The sequence below is a fragment of the Paramormyrops kingsleyae genome, chromosome 5, assembly GCF_048594095.1.
Source record: "Paramormyrops kingsleyae isolate MSU_618 chromosome 5, PKINGS_0.4, whole genome shotgun sequence".
In the NCBI taxonomy this organism is placed as follows: domain Eukaryota; kingdom Metazoa; phylum Chordata; class Actinopteri; order Osteoglossiformes; family Mormyridae; genus Paramormyrops; species Paramormyrops kingsleyae.
This window is the reverse complement of record NC_132801.1, coordinates 13,913,493-13,930,944: the sequence shown is the minus strand read 5'-3', so window position 1 is coordinate 13,930,944 and position 17,452 is coordinate 13,913,493. Positions and strand designations below refer to the sequence as shown.

Genomic DNA, 17,452 nt, shown 5'->3' with positions numbered 1-17,452 from the left:
AGACTTTTGCAGATCCCTGCAGTTTTTTTATATAACATGTTTATATTTGACATATATCTGTAAACTGAATTCAAAAACATAGTGATCAGGTTGCTTGAGGATCAATAAAAAGGTTAAAAGCAAATCTGAAATCCGTACTTTAATAATTATACATAATGAAGAAAAAACCCTAAGTTATATTGCACTGTATCTAGAGGGAGTACAGTTTGAGCTGTTCGTCTATGTCTCCTTCTGTCACATGACCAAAGATCTCCATTTTCTGTCGCAGCAGTTGAAAGATGCCAGCCAGCTGATCTCTCTGCACCCTGAAACACACAGAGAGATCATTTACATTTATGTTATTATTAAATTTCTTTATCCCACCACTAATACAAAAGTCCACACACACTCTGTGTATTTCTATTTTCATTCACTGGGAGAAAGAGGTAGACCTCCTCCCTTCATGCAACATGCCCATTGAATTACAATCAATAGCTATGAAACAAATTAAATATTAATGTAAACGAATAACTGCATTCTGTACCTCATGAGGCATTATTGAAGCACATAATGACACAGAAGTGTTATGGCTCATGTGAGAAATGGTGTAAATTATAGCAAACAGTAATATTGTATGAATGAGGTAGGTTTAAGCAATAAATGGTTAATGCTGAATATGGGCAACTTGCATCCAGGCTCCTTTCTAGGTAAGCAGCCATGGAAGAGGGATGTGAGATGGATGAATATGGGGTGTATGAGGCAATCTATCCTTTCTTACACTCCAAGATCCATAAATATGATATGTAACCCATTATCAGGGCCTGACATGGTATGAGAGCAAACCTATAAAAATGTAATATGTCAAAGTTCGTTTAATTTTGGTCAGTGAAATTGGTGTGAAATCTAACTAGTCTTACATGATGCGCTTACCCAATCAAAGAGGTTTCAGGTCATCCGTTAAGTCATGTAACTTAAATAAATGATACTGAGTAAGTGCAGTGGATGGTATGTTAATAATCACACTGTAACACTCGTTTTTTAAATATTAATGTCACAGTATGAAGCAGGTGTCTATAGTCCAAAAGTAACTGAACAATTAGAACGGACAAGAGTTCTACAGTATCACTGCTGGCGACCAGTTATGTTTGATTTACTCCATTTCACTGGAAACTTGCATTTGCAGCAGTTGAGTGAATTTCCAGTCTGAAGTTTCTAAAAGATTCCAATACATACTGTGAAGTTTATTTATAATGGAAATATATTTTCTTCCATCTTGAACGTTTAAAGGCTTTTTCAAATCGTTGCGGTATTTTCTTCTGACAAAAACGTCAGAGTAGCACACAAACAATCCCGGTTTGGGCTTAAATTCCATATTAGGCAGTCATGGCTCATGCTTGAATTTAGGGCTTGTCAATCCTACAGGCAACATAGATGGCCACCTATGACGCCAACTTCTGAGGGGGTGCCGACTTGCCTACCAGGTTCAGCTCGCCTTGGACAGAGGACCCCGGCGGTGCTGCTCGGCTAGGGAGCCACATCAGCTAGGACCCGAACTGCCTGAATTCATTTGCACACGATACAAGCTTGGTCTCCCATGTCTGAAGACTGATCTCCAGCCTGATCTCTCGCAATTCCAGCTGGACCCCTGCTAACGCTGCTGGATTGCCAAGAGGCCGGGTAGCTTTTTTAGAGGCTTTGTCTTGAGTCTGCATATTCTAAAGCAGTTGTTGCCAATGTGCTGCCCATGAGCTGCCAGTTGTTCGCAGGGAGCCAATGAGTAGCTCGCAGAACACTTTTTAGAAATAAGATCAGTTATGTTTCTTTAGGTTTTGTATTTTGCTCATATATGTATACATTGAAGCACTGCAAGGAATTTCAGTTTGCTTCGGACGATGAGCGTTGCGACATGTCGCAGAGTGGATGTGAAAGGAGAATTAATTTGGTGGGCAAGTTTTACCTGTTGCTAACTCCCCCAGGTTGGCAGCCTTTACTTCTCTCCCACCCACCCCAGCTGATTTAACTTTGGATTGGACTAAGCACCTAGTTCCCCAGATTATTTTCTGTTTAGAAGTGGCTCTCATTGTAAATGGCGAATCCTTCTCTAAAGACCACCGGCTTTCAAAGTCTGATGTAATTTATACAAAACATAGTATTAACTATAGGACTGTACTTCATTTACTATGTAATAAACTACTTAAATAATAAACTCCTAATAAACAGTTAGACTGCATTTTGAACTGAGATCCATTCTGATAACCACAAAGATGTTCTAACCTGAATAATTCTGGCAACCAGATAGAAGTGAAAATGTATAAATATTTTTATAATCTACGACCCAGTTATGGTTTATTACTGATGTCTTGACTGTCTTGTGGTTTTAATAATGGAAGATGCATTTACCCATGACAAGCAAGGCAGGTATTAAATTCATAAGATGAAAAAAAGAAAACATAAAAGCTAATAGAACCACTTTTAATGTGTATTTGCAAAAGCGAAACATTTGTTTTTCTGTCATTTTTTTTTATAAAAGGGACTGAAGTTTTAAGTAAATAGTAAAAGAGACTCAATTCTGAAGTGAGATATTTCAGGTACAGTACATACATCACTAAAACCTTTTTTGCTAATTTACTACTGAGAGCGGTCCCAGAATATTGTAACAATGTTTCTGTGTGAACCAGAAATGTGCACCTAACATACAATGATACATGTGTCTGATGCTTTTTGTGGAAATATATTCCACAAATATTATTGTGGAAAAGAAGAGTTACCTAACAAAGCAGCAAAATGCTTGTCATTTGAGTACCAATGTATAAAACTGTCCCTTAACCTTTATACACCTATATAGAAGAAAAGTCTAATAAGCAGCATTTAAAAAAAAAAAGAAAAAGAATGTAATCAGATGATCAATGAAAAATTCTGAGCTTGGTTTGTTTTAAGTCCTCAAGGTTCTTCTTAGGTGAAATGTTCTCAAAAAAAAAAAGGTTCTTGGTTGATTTCTTCTCACTCTTCTGCTCTGAAAGTAAAAAACATTGATCTTTGGCATTAGTGAATTCGACCAAAAAAAGAAAATGCTCAGAAAAATGATACAGTTCAGATGGAGGGGCAGGAATGTACTCTGGTGTGGTTAATGGTGGCATCCCAAGCATGGCTGCAATGCAATCTGGCATGTGTCACATGCTGAGTTACCCATGTCATATGGCAGAAGAATGGTGAGCTGTGAGTATATGGATTTCGTGGAATACAGCAGCCCGTCAGCAATGCCTGTCCCAGGCTGGCCAGACCCACCTTCATCTCCAGAGCATTCATGCATCACAAGAGCGGGATGCAATATACCTCAGTAATAGTGATGGTTGAGCTCAGAACCAGCTCAGCTTCCTCTGCCTCTGCCTGGTAGCACGGAAAACCATAAGCTGGGGCAGTTTGTGTAGGTTTGCATGTAAATGTACGTGTATTTCATTGTTATTCATCAAATCCCTTTTCCACTTTTCATCAGATTCCTAACTGCCCAGCAACAAAACTCAAGTATATACAAAAGCTGATAAAAGTTATTGGCACTTTCAGTTTTAAAAAAGCGGATGAACCTGTAAATTGCTTGTCAATTACTCTAAAATTCAGCATTTGTGCTTTGTTGCCAGATATAATTAGGCTTAATTTTTTGATTAATCTCTTTATAGGACATTGTTCCCAAGCCCTACAGGTGTTTTGCAAACCTGAAATGAGCATTTGTGAGCTGTGGTTCTTAGTTTGCTATCTAGACATATATGTCCAGTTTTTCCCAGTAATGAATGTTAACCTGGATGCTTTCCCAGTCATGAATGCTGAAGCAGGACCTCCAGATTCATGTGTGTTGCTGTATGGCTTTCTGAGACTTCCTATTCCAATTGGACAGTTTCCTGAGAAGTTTCACTATTAAGTACAAAAGCCTTACAAATTGCTTTGCAGACTACAGACATTAATTTCCACAATAACTTGTAGGCCTCAACGACTCTGATATTGGAAGGAAAGTATTTTTTTAGGGCATAAAGTGTCTATAGAACATAGGTACTGACAATTTTACACTGAAGTTTAAATCTAGAGTTAACCAGATTTATACTGAACTCAAAACAGAAGTAATATAGTATTTACCAATGTTAAAATAGTTCTTAATTTAAGCTGCAGAGTATTGCCCCCCTGAAATTTCAACCCCTCCTCTTTTTGACGTGCTTGAGTCCAGAGCAGATCAAGAACTCAGTGTTTTAATAACGATTGGTACATTTTTTTGTAATGATAAGGAGAGGCTGTGGTTTTCTGTTATAACACTCCTCTCCCACTTGCCTTCAGGCTGAATACACTTATTATTACAGAAGAGTTTGCCAGGTTTCATTTGGCCACCTGCTGTACATCTTTTCTCTTTACTAGTTAAAGCTGGTTAAGATTAGTGATCTCAGTTTTCTTTTTCCTAACGAGTATTTGGTGAAAAATATACCGTATAAAATCCATATTCCAACCACTTATACAGTACAGAATCTAATTAAATATCATGTAATATAAAAGCTGGTTAATACAGCAACCTAACATATTGTGTTTCTATATATATGTCAATAGGGAGGTTACCAGTCAAATACACAGATCATATAAACCTGATTAAGGTAGGGTTGGAATGCAAACAATTTGGAGGGGTGGGGTGCCTGGAACAGGACTGAGAACCAGAGAACCACTGCTCTAGGAACAGAGTCACATGACTAACAGAGTCACATGACTAAGGAGGAGAGAGGCTGGTCATAGCCAAATGAAAGAAATAAAGGGACCAGAGACTGATGCCAAGTCCCCCACGCTTAGGATTGAACAGCATTTTCTGCTAGGACACAAAATGTATGACTATTAGAGGAGATGCATAAAGTGAAAGTAGAAAATGTTAACTGGAAGCTAAAGAAAAGGCATAAAAATGCAACACACTGCATATATTCCTCCATAAATCCTGTTAGCCATGGTGCTGCTGGGCTCAAATCCCATGTCAGGATCCATCAGCACCCTCCCCAGGTCGCTTATCTGACAGCAGGTAAGGGTGGAGGAGGCCGGCGTTGCTATTATTCACCTGCCCTTTACTGATGTTTCTTGCCTGGCTATTCTTGCCTGAAAAATTACACCAATGTGCAATTCCCTTCAGAGTAACGATGATGTACCACCTCATGTTTCTCAACAAAGGTATCATGCAGTGTCTTCTTACACTATACTCCTAAGCTCATAAGGATTACGAATTCTTCTGGAATTTTTGGTAACGATTAACATACTATACAATATATATGAGAAAACTTTACCCATTTCATAGCCAAGCTGATTGAAAAGCCATGTGTAAGTGTAATGTGTTAATTCTACACATTAAGCACATATGTGTTATATATGTACATGGAAAAAGTATTGAGAATAATATATCAAAGCTGGGAAAAGCGCAAGGAACGAGCGGCCATGCAGTACATAGCATCAGCCTGAAGAGGGGGCCGTGCAACAATGAAAAAGGACTCAAAAGTCTCACAAAGGGTACATTTTAAACATTTTCTGACCACCACCACTTTTGTTCACTAATCTGGCCTGCAGCCATAATGAAACCTCTGGCTTCTCTCTAGCTCACTAAATTTGTTACTACTGTATTAATTTTACATAGACTTAATGTAATATATGTGCCTGTGATATTTAGGGAACTGTGTATTACTACTGTTGCAACAGAATTACATATTATGGTGAATGTATCTGGAAAAGTGTCTAGTTGGGTGATTTTACATTACTGACTATAATGTAAAAACATGAAACACATTTTTTTGGAGGAAAAAATCATTTTAATCTTCCAGCCTCACTTTAATTTACGCCACTGAAGTACTCAATAGAGATTTTGATAAATCTTTTACTTTAAATTTGAGGGAATATTGCAGGTGCTAAGTAAATTCACACACTATATGTAATTGCCTAAATATCACTTTAAAGAAAAGCCTGAGCTACAGGAGTGTGAAAATGAGCTGAAAATGGACTGAAAACAGCAGGCAGTAGGAGAGGAATGGAACCTGAAGCAAAGCTTCATCCGCCAGAGACAGAACTACAGGGAAGAGCAGCTGGTAATGCAGCAGAAATGTGCTGCATTTAACATATGTCTGAGCTGTTATTTTCCTAATAGCTGAGTGCTGTCAAACTGAGACAGTGGAAAACAGGCCAAAGGACCCTGTCATCAACCAACAGCCTTCAGCGTTTATGGAGGCGCTGACCCATATTCTGCCAGGCCTGTAGGCCCTGGACTTCAGCTGATATGATCTGTACTGTTACAGGCCACAGTGTACAGAAGGGAATTGGCATCACCGCAGTGAGAAACACAGCTTTGGTGAACTTGGTATTGGACACAGACCACATGCATCAGTATTTGTCTTACTTGACCCGGAAAATCAAAATATAGGCACAAGAATAGTGAAGATTTGTCTGCAATTAAGTTCAATATTCCAGTAGAGCCTATATTATATAAATGACTGTAAAAAGAAGTCAATACCCTAATGTAGAGATGGTGCACGACAGAAAATAACACCTTTCCAAAATAACAAATAAGGGAATATAAGTTTTTGAAAAACAATAATAGAATGTAGTTCAGATTCAAGTCTGATCTCTCTAGTCCACCCTGTGGATGGTTTTTTGCCTGCTGATTCCCATGTCCAGTACAGCAGTCCAAATGATATGGAAAGAGGTTGCTTTTCGCTGTCCATGAATTGCAGTTTCTTCATGCCAGCATGGTACTAAAATGAATATTCAAGTGCAGTATTAAATGAGGTTTTAATAGGAGCTGGTTGTTTGTAGGGGACACATCACAATCATGGTGTAAGTATGAGAATGGGCGTGGCTCCAGTATACTGCGCTCAGCGCGGTTAGGGAGCGTCCGTGCCAGGCCAGGGGGCTGGGGTGACGGGGCTGGTGGCATTTGGAAGGTAACCAGGGCATAGTGTCCGTGCTGGGAGTGTGTAACTATGTGGAGGATCGGGATTGAAGGAAATGTATACCTTACCAAGGGCTTTCTAAAACACACTGCTTGTCCTTGTAGGTTAAAGAGAAGTAAAATCAGTTGTGAACTCTATCCTGAAAAATAAAGGCAGGGAAAGGTCATGACATAGGTCACACTGTGGAGTCACACCGTGCTTGAAGGTGTTCAGTGTCAGATATTCCCAACATAGTGGTCCTCTTGTCCCAATCAACATGCGACAGTACATTCACCCTTTAATGCAGGATATGTTAACTTCCAGTATATAAACACTCAGAATTCACCTTAACAAGAGTCTCATCTCTCTACCTTTCTACTTTCTGTCAACGTAATGTGAGCACAATAGACATTTTGTCTGTGCTTTTTGGAGGGGTTGAGATGAAGGCCTTGGACGTGAGCCAGCAATGATGAAAGGACAAAGCACAGATAGTTCTTAAATTATCAGGTAATGTAATTTTTCAGCCTTCTTCAAATTACCAAATAAATCGATTCATGAAGTTTTTACCTAATAACACATAAAGTAACACTACTTAAATGCACAAAAATTGTGACTTGTACTTGAAATTAGAAAAACAACCCATTTAAGGCAAGCTAACTAACTACCGCAGAAAACTGTGAAGAGATATTTAAATCCACTATTGAGCAAAATGTGATGACATCACACAGCTTGTTAATATTAAGAAATTCCACAGAAATACAAGGGCTCAGTCCCTTTTGACCTTACTTGGGCTTCTACTTGCCTCTCCACAACAAGGCTGGTGTTATTTTAGGTACATGATTCAATCTCCCTTGGTAGTTCTAAGCTCCAATCATTCTCTCATGTTCCAGCCACTAGGGCTTGACTATATCTGTCTGTACATCATACCCCAGTCTCTTCATTAGCTTGCAAACACAAATACGGGTTCCCAGAAGACAATAACCAGGTCTCTCCCTTGAATTTGACTAAGGAAATCTGAGACATTTGAAGGAGTAACTCTCTGTCCTAGGTTTGTGTGTAAACACAGACTCACAAAAAAACTTCGTATTTGTTTTCATAATTACATTAATAAAGCAATAGAAATAAGAGGATAACTGAAAGGAAGGGAGGAAGTTGCAAAGCTTAAAAGGAGAATTTATCCGGATCACATTGCTTGCGCCATAGTATTTAAAGGTCAAAGAAATCATCTGACATCTTTGTCAATGGTCATGAGACAAAAATCATGTACTCATTTTGTTGGGATTATGTCCCTTCAGTGTCTCTTTCGAGTGACTGATCCTATTCTCGTGTCAGAATAAAGTTTTTTGTAAATAGCAATAGATGCAATAAATCATCAGATTAGCTTGGAGCTCTGCAGCATCTAACATGTAAAGAAACACTTAGGTAATGTGAAATGTGCAGCATGAATTGCACCAGTTAGCAAAACGCCTTTTGCAACCTAATCTCGGTTCTTGCATTAGAGGTGAGATGAAAGACAGCACAGAAATTCAGCTGAAAACAGAAAGGAGAAGGGCAAGGATGATCGTCTGAACTCATGTGGCTGTTCCCTCAGCACTGGCAGCTCACACTGACCTCCGCTCCTCCTCCAGCTCCTCTTTGGTCATCATCTCCTCCAGCTGGCTGCTTCTCAGCTTCCCGAGAGCATACTTCAGAGGCAGGTCCTCCTCACTTTCCAGACCTGCTGCCACTAAATCTAACAAAGAAAGAAAATCAATTTTCATAATTACGGTGTCCCCCAGAATTACTGGCACCCTTGATAAATAACAGTGAAATGAAAGAAGTCGTTATTGCTCATTCTCTTGATTTTTTATTCAAAATATAACAGATTGAAGTAAAATAATAGGTGTTACCCCAAGGTAACACCTCTGCTTATGCTCCTATAATACTTAATGAGATTAAAGAACACAGCAAGGGATATGAGCCCATATTCCTCCACACAGAATCTCACTAGATCTTTCAGGTTTCAAGATCCACTGAGCGATTTTTTTGTGCTGATTTTGAGGTTTTTGATGGAAGATCCAATCACAGTCCAGAGGAAGTCAGGTACTCATTTAATATGTTTTGGTACTTGATGAAGTCCATGATATCATGTACCTAACAAGTTGTCCAGGGCTTTTGGCAGACAAACAGCCTCACAACATTAAACATCCACCACCATACTTCATAGAGGGGATGAGGTACTTTTCTGCAGATCATTCTGTATATGCCAAACCCACATCTAGAGTTTATTGCTAAAAACTCTGTCTCAAATGACCATAGGACTTTGTCCCATTCAAAATTCCAGTAATATCTGGTACCGTGTCGGCACTTGAGTTCGTTTGATGTCAGCAGAAGCTTTTTTTCTGGCAAATGTCCCAAACAACTTGAGGTCATGTAGGTGGCATCTAATCATAGTTCTGGGGACCTTCTGACCCCAAGACACAACTACCATCTGCAATTCTCCAGCTGTCATTGTTCAAGATTCTTTGGCTGCTCAAACCATCCTCTTCACAGTACATGGGGTCAATACAGTACAGGGTAGTCATGTAGCAGGCCAAATCTTAACATCTCCAGTTGCTTTACACTTATTAATTATTGACTTGATGGCAGAAATGGGTATTTATAGTCATCTAGCTATTTTATAAGCATTTCTCAATATGTGCAGCTCAACAGCCTTTTGTCGCACATCATTACCGTGTTCTCCAGTCTGTGATGGATGACTAAGGGAATTTAACCCATGTGTCATGTTATATGTATGCTGCAGTGAAACACAAGGTCATGGCAAAATGTGTTCCTAATCACTTAGAGTAACTTAAAAACAAAAAATATGATCGGAAATATACTTTTTTAACATTTTACTTCTATGACTTTCTAGGGATGCCAATTGTTCTACATAACACTGAGAAAAACAATTGTTTTATGATATATATATATATATATTTCCTTTCAGTTACTTCACCGCAATTAACAGTTGGATTTTTTGTTAATTTTTTGAATGAAAGACCAAGAGGATAAACAAAAAAGACTTTTTTAACAGCCCATTTCGCATTAATGTACCAAGGGTGACAATAATGCTGGAGGACACTGTATGTGAACTGCGGTTACTGTACTGCACAGTTACAGAGATAAATATTATAAACCAAAGTATAAATAAAAGTTTATTTATGTAGGCAGTACTAAAAATAGCTCTCTTTAATTAATTCTAAGTCTCTGGTGAGGTGGCAATCCCATAAAGCTTAAAAGGCATTTCAGAGGAGGCAGTTATGCTCGATGGATGTAATACGTTCCCAGTGCACGACTGAAAGCACCAGTGACCCTGCAGTATCCCAGTCCACGCATTTGATGCATTTCTCCATTTTGTTCCTATTCACATTAAAGCTATTGCTCGCCAATTTTAACTTTACAGGAAATACAGGGGAAATCAATCCAAAATTAATCTTAAATCTGGGCAACAAAAAATGGAAAAGTAAAAAACATTTTCCAGCTCACTGCCTTTTAGTGGCCACTGCCCCTCACCCCGATTGTGCTACCCCAGGAGACTCCAATAGATTGAACAAATAAAACATGAATCTGTTGGAAAGGCTGAAGGTGATTTCACAGCTAAAGAAAAGCGACTTCCAGGTCAGAGGTTCACTGCAACAGGAAAGGTCTGTAAATAAAATCTTAATGATGCTAATCAGTTGCATGAAAGTTTAGTGAGATTCTGAGAGCGATCACTGCAGTGTAGTGATAGTAGTTGTACAATAACACACCCCTGTGCAGCCTTTAGTACTTGAGTAAAGATGATGATGAGACACATGACTAGACAAATTTGCAAGAACATCAAGGGGGGAACCCAGGGGATAGAGATCACAGGGTAATTTTCAGATTCACATTACAGTACACACCTTCATCCTCCTCATCCTCTGGGCTGTACTGTGCCAGCTTCTCCTCCAGCATGGCCAGGGCTACCTCCCTTTCAGGCACAAGTTCTGGCTCCATAACTGGGGCTTGCATATGGCCAGTGGGATCCGAAACAAAGCCCCTCTGCCGGTCAGAAGTTGTTTTGCTCGCATCGGTAGGTTTTCGGGTCTCTGTATCCTGGACTGTTTCGGAACTGACCATCTTCAAAACGGTTGGTTGAGGCCCAGGCACTGATTTTGGTACGCAGACTTCAGACACGGGTTCTGAACTGCATTCCTGTAGTTAGAATGGACATAGGGAAAAAAGCCTGTGTGTGAATCACACTGACTCACCACAGTTACCTTCTGTCCTGACATTCATCTTCCCTGCTGGTCACTGAAGACAGAGATTCACTGATTCACAAGACATTGATAGATATCTTCCTGTTTGGCTTTAAAATTTCCAGTACTTACTTTATATGTATTTATAGCATTACAAATTTCTCTTGATTCTGGCACATATGTAATCATGCATTCGGAACATATTTACAGGAAAACTACAATCCCCATGCTTCAAGACAAACTACTGTCATGATTTCTTGTAATAGAAGTTCCTCAGTGGTATTAAGGGATTGTCATTGGCACTATTGCCTCACACCTGCCAGTTTGCATCCACACATGGCTCCCCATCCTGGATTATTCCCTGCCTTGTGTCTGTAGTTTCTGGGATAAGCTCTGGACCCCCGTGACCATGAAGAGATCAAGCAGATATAGAAAATGGATGGATGCATCTAACTCAATCATGTTAAACTGTGCTCTGTTTCTTTTCTGTAGACATTACAGTGGAGTATTATTAAGCTTGCAGATCACATCTGGCCATTTTTCAGTGAGATTAAGGTCTACACTTCAGCACTCTGCGTGTCATGAACAGAAATGTCAGCAGCGACAGGTGAAAAGGTAGAAACTCTCTAAGAAGTGTCCTTTAAATTATTTAAACAGTAATTGCACAGAAAACCTTCCAGACTGCAGCAGTTGTGCTGAGGCCTGACTCTCAGGCTGCAGAAACACACACACGGTCTGAAGCGCCTTGGCAAGTTCTTTTAGGGAAGGCCAACCCACTGCTGCTAGTTTAACAGCGGAAAAATAGTCGCTACGCCAGGTGCATGGTCCAAAAGGGTTATCATGGGTGTGTCTGGGGCCTAACATGCTATAAACCAATCAGAGTATGATCTTCCATTCCCTTTAACAGCCTGGTGTTCTTGCACCTTGGCGGATTGTGACTATAACGGCAGATTTGCCAGGTGCTAGAAATGCTTTTCTCTGCTCTCACTTTCCGCTGCCTTGAAACGGCAGTGCGCCAGCAATACACCTGACTGACACACCATTAGGCGCTCAGGGCACAAGTACATTTGCTATTTAAATGACATGGGTGCTGCATGGGAAAATGACAACTGCGTTGGGCTCATGCCTCAAAGACACTTGGGTTGTGCCTGGCGCCGATGCACTGGGTGTAAAATAGGCCTCATGGCCTGTCAGGCCAGTGCTGGCTACTGTAACTGTACCACAAACCCCCTCTTCTGGCTCCACATTCAGGCTGAAACACCCTCTCTGTCAGACCGTGGTGGCAGTTCCTGAGCCCTGCGTTGGCCAGACCCTCGACACAGACAGGGGCCCGACTCAGCCCCACAATCTCTGCTGACGTCAGGAAGACAACGTGGTGTTTCTGTTCCCTGTGAATGGACAAACCAGCTTGCCACCCCCATATATTGAAAAATAAAAAACCTTTTCAATGTTAACAAGTAGTGGTTTTTGTTCTCTAGCGAGCAAATGCCATTTCGCTTATCTACATGTGTTATGTGCCTTACTTGTATGTTGCCTTTGGAGAAAAGCATCTACTAAATAAAATAAATATAAAATAAAGGTAATGTCCTCCTCCAGCTTCAGGGGCTTTGGGGATGCACTGAAAAACAGACAGACAGTCGTACGACCATTGTATGACTTCCCAGAGACCTCAAAAGCCACAAGTATTGAGTTAAAACGGCAGATATCTGTTGTGTTACTGCTCAGTAGATCTCCCAGACTGAGTTCAGTGCATTTCACATCAGGAAACTCACTCCAAAAGCTCATCCGTGCAGTGAGTGAACCAACGCGTGCTGCAGTAGGAGGGGAAGAAACAGTCATCTGTGCAGCTGACCCATTTTCAGTGGGAGTGAACTCTGCGGCTTTGCGCGATACTGATGAGCCGTATCATTATGCCATTACCACTCAGCGCCGTCCGAATGCTCCCCAGCAGTGCCATTGATTTAGATTAGCAGAGCCCACCAAAAAAATTAGTCAATGAATAAGATCAATCACACATGTATCCTACAACTGACCCTGCATAGCACAAGCCATCCATCCATTTTCTGAAACCGCTTAATCCCAACTGGGGTCACGGGGGGGACCGGAGCCTATCCTGGGAACAATGGGCTCAGGCGGGAACCAACCCTGGGCGGTCGCCAACACACCACAGGGCATGCACATGCACACTCACACAACTACAGGGCCAATTTAGACTCACCAATCAACCTATCCTGCACGCTTTTGGACCGTGGGAGGAAACCAGAGCTCCCAGCAAAAACAGGGAAAGTGTGCGAACTCCACACAGAAAGGACCCGGGACAGAACCCAGGACCTTCTTGCTGTGAAGCAGCAGCACTAACCACTGTGCCAGCACACCACCCCACATAGGAAAATGGAAAATGGATGGAAGAATAATTCCATGACAACTCTACAGATAACTTGGTATGTCACTGCATTTAGACTCTCTCCTCACAGGAAAAAAAAGCAATTTCATTGACCCTGATCAAGAAAACAAGTAGGGGGTTGGAAAAGCAAGCAGGGAACCAGGCATGGATGAAACATATGCTAATGCTATTGCATGTTAAGTTGCAATAGAACTAAATCTTGTACAAAGGACTTCTTGCAACAAAACACACTTCCAGATGTTTCCGTTAATAAAAAACTTAAGTGCTTACACTTTAAAACCATTTTTCACAGCAAATTACAATATAAATTGTGGTTTCGTGATTTGGCTATCCATGTCCTTTAGTAGATACAAGAAAAACCCACAAACCAGCTACATCCTGTACAGCCCAATGAACATTCAGTTTTCGAGTTTTATTGTTACATGTTTTCCAAAAAGAAAACACTGTGAAATTCTTCTGCCACAGTTACAGGGCAGGGGACAAATGCATGGGGACACGATGGGGACGCGATCACAAAACAAAACAGCAGTGCAAGACTAAACAGTGCAATATATGAATTTTAGTCACCTCGTGGCACTTAGCAGTGGCGTGTGGCAATCCAGTGTCAGCGTCTTATGATTTAAACCTCATTTGTGACACAATTATTTCAGCTATTTTCCGTTGTTCATACACCAAAATATAAAAATAATGAATAAAGTACTACGCACACCGAAAGACCTCCTATATTTCTGCATCTTGAGCAAAAAATGGAATCTGACCCTTTCACCCTTTTTGTGTGGTGCTGACCAAGTCTCCACCAAGCACTTATGGAGGACGTTCATCAACACTGAATGAGACTGTATGACACAAAGATCCCCTTTTAGAACACTGGAACGGGTTAAACTTTTATAGCAGCCCATTTTAACATCTCGCCAGCTTAAATAATTCTTACATTCAGATCCAGATGTACTGCATCATTTATTTGCTTAAAATATGTCCCCTGAATAAAATTAACCATTTCTATGTACGAACAGATGTATTGTGCCTCTCAAGCATACATAATAATTCCCTTCACTGGAGTTTTATTCACAAACATTTAAATTAAATATACTACTTATAGAAATTAGGTCTCTAAAATGAAATATGAGGAGTTGTATCAAAATTATTTTCTTAAATGGCTCGAGGTCTAATTAAAAATGAACAGAGGATAAGAAAAGGTCAAATGTCTCTTGGGGCAATGTCTCTAAACAGATTGATTACTGGGGTGTTGCATAGTTATAGTACAACCACAGAGGGCCAAGTCAACTGGCATGAGAGAGAGAGAAAGGGAAGCAGAATTCAAGGAAATTCCAGTCACACAAGGTCAGAGGCGGTGTACCAATCAGCAGGGAACACTGCAGATACCATTACAGGCTGACATTAACATAGGACACTAAAGTCAGCTAATGGCTAAGGAATGTTCTGGCGTTCACTGCCTACTAAAACAGGCCAATCTCTTCTTCTGCATTGTAGATACTTCACCTCTAGAGTTCTCCTTAAAAATCCATTTGTGGAATTGTTACTTGGCTTTGTTAATTACAAGTGAATAACTTACATTCTTGAATGGATGATTTAAGCCAAATGTGAAATGATTTTACTAGGTTTTCCTCAGTAAAAAGTTGAAGCTATATAAAGGTTTAAAGCTAAATCTGACACCAAAGACATATTTTGCGGGTGGCATTCAAACGCCGGCGGTGGGATGATTGTATTTATGTGGCGGAGAAGAAGCCTTTCAGTGTTTGGCTTTAACAGATCTCCTCCACCATCATTCTGTACCTGGGGCAGATTTAAAAAATAGCAAAGTATTGACCAGTGTCATTTTTGGGCCAAAAACCATGGCAGGAGCCTGAGCAAAAGTTGATTTAGCGAGACATGTAATTATCCCCATAGAAGCAGGTAGTGCTAGATCAGCTGTCTTGCAAGACAGGAGACTATGACTGAATGAAATAAAGATTAAAAAAAATCCAAGAGCAGCAGTGAATTACCCAGACTCGCACACAATACGGGAAGCATCAGGAAATGACAAAGTGTACACCCTGGTGAGATTAGACAACTTAATACGGATGCCTGGAGAACGAGTCTTTTCCCATGTAGTTTTCTCGAAGATTGAAGGAGTACAGCTAAAGCCGGGCGATCTGGGAACAATCCAGAAAGTCAGTGAGAACACTGAGCTGTTTAACAAAGGACTTGATTACTTAAGGAAGGAATGGCCCGCATGCTCATTCTCAGCATGCCATGATAGCACATACACAGCGAAGCGCTGCTGTTTATTGTCCCAAGAGTGACGTACAGCAGGGCTTCAGAAATTCGCGAAACGGGGTCGCAAAGAGCGACATGTTATAAGCTTTATAACATGTCCGTGCCGCCCTGTACAGTAGATGAATCTAATTTAATGCCCAAATAGTGTAAAACGAATGTTTCTGTTGCTTATTAGCCACTTTTGATCGAAGCTTCCTTAAAAACCACTTTTGCTCATTTATACATGTGTATATATTTCCAGTGCGCTAGAAACTAAGTAACGTCCCCCGTGAAAATGGTCATTGGCTCAGTTCTTTTATGGACAACGCCAACTAATTTGTTATAACGCATAGAAAGTTTATTAATAAACTTTAGGATTTAAATGGGTTAAGATTTAAACTAAAGGTTTATTATTGTCTTGTAAAATTACAGGAGGTTAACACATGACAAAACCAGTTTCACCTAGGGAGCTTATTGTCAACGTGCTTTGCCTAGAAAGACACATACTCGGGTTAAAATGAAACACTACGCGTATGTTAACATCACATTGAGCTTTGATTCACGTCTCGAAGCGGATCAGCCAAATGCACGGGATGGATTGCCTGTTCTTACCTCGATGCTTGGTTCCAGACCCGGTTGACATGAGGGAAATTGGGTATTGACAAATTCTGTTCTACGCTGCTGTCCTGCGACTCCAACGTCCTCCACCACAGAAGGCATTGGGACAGGTGCGCCTGCTTTCTCCACAGCGTGCTCCTCTCCTCCCATTGTCTTTCCTCCGACGATTTTCAGCCCATCGGCACTCTTGTCGTCTCCTGTCCGATGCACCGCCCGGGATTCATTCACCTCCACTTCTGGCTCGGACTTCTGCTCTGCGCTCGGCTTCTGCTCCCCGGGAGCATCAGCATCCTTCGCCCGGGCAGGCGAGTCGGGCGCAGGCGTCTTACGGAAAATCGCATTTACTACAATAATTGCGAGAAGCGTGAATACAAGCGCAGGTAAAGCGAAAGACATTTCGGTAACATCCATTTCCTTTAAAATACGATCGTCCTGGTTTTGGCTGATACTTATCGATTTTACTTTATAGACAATGGCTGCGGTGACCTAATTATTAGATATAAGATTCTGTTTTAGAAACTGTTTGCTGATCTAAACGCATGCAGACGGTTCTCTCCGCGACCTTCTCCGCTGAGCCCACAGACCTCACACCTCCTACCGAGTCGTACGTCTTAAGTTGAATTGCGCCCCTAACAGGGCGTTTTTTCTTTTCTGTCCAGTACGGGAGGGCCTTTCGTTTTAAAGGGATAACCCCAACGAATATTACCCCATGTCTACAATGATTAAATATACCTCACTGTGCGTTTCAGAACAGGTCGGTTAGATCTTTTTTATACGGAACGAGGCGGATATGATAAAAAGGGAACATTAAACAATTACACGCACAGCACGAACACGTTATTCATTTGCAGCAATATGCTCCCAATATTCGTTAAGTAGTCATGAACAAACAGGAATTTGACTGTTTGAGTAACGTGGATGTCACATTGTGAGGGACAGTCCTGCTTCTGTAGACGCCTAACGCTACAACTGCGAGGAAAACATTACGCCTGAAATCATTCACTGTTGTTCACCGAAATACATGTGGC

The 17,452-nt window shown here is 40.8% G+C and overlaps 1 protein-coding gene across 5 annotated transcripts; it reads right to left on the bottom strand.

Moving 5' to 3' along the window:
- Positions 1–121: 121 nt before the first annotated feature.
- On the bottom strand, positions 122–17,201 carry LOC111848274 (uncharacterized). 5 transcript variants are annotated; one of them, XM_023820154.2, is made up of 5 exons: positions 16,419–17,198; positions 10,811–11,102; positions 8,517–8,637; positions 6,995–7,065; positions 122–305 (listed from the first exon to the last, which is right to left on the bottom strand). In XM_023820154.2, exons 1-4 carry the CDS (start codon positions 16,833–16,835, stop codon positions 7,032–7,034), a joined length of 864 nt encoding a protein of 287 aa, XP_023675922.1. In that variant the 5' UTR covers positions 16,836–17,198; the 3' UTR covers positions 122–305; positions 6,995–7,031. The 5 variants fall into 5 exon arrangements, with proteins under 5 accessions (XP_023675922.1, XP_072568293.1, XP_023675930.1 ...); XM_023820162.2 differs by lacking the exon at positions 122–305 and adding an exon at positions 2,438–2,987; XM_023820143.2 differs by lacking the exon at positions 122–305 and adding an exon at positions 2,438–2,992 and having other exon boundaries at positions 16,419–17,197.
- Positions 17,202–17,452: the final 251 nt, after the last annotated feature.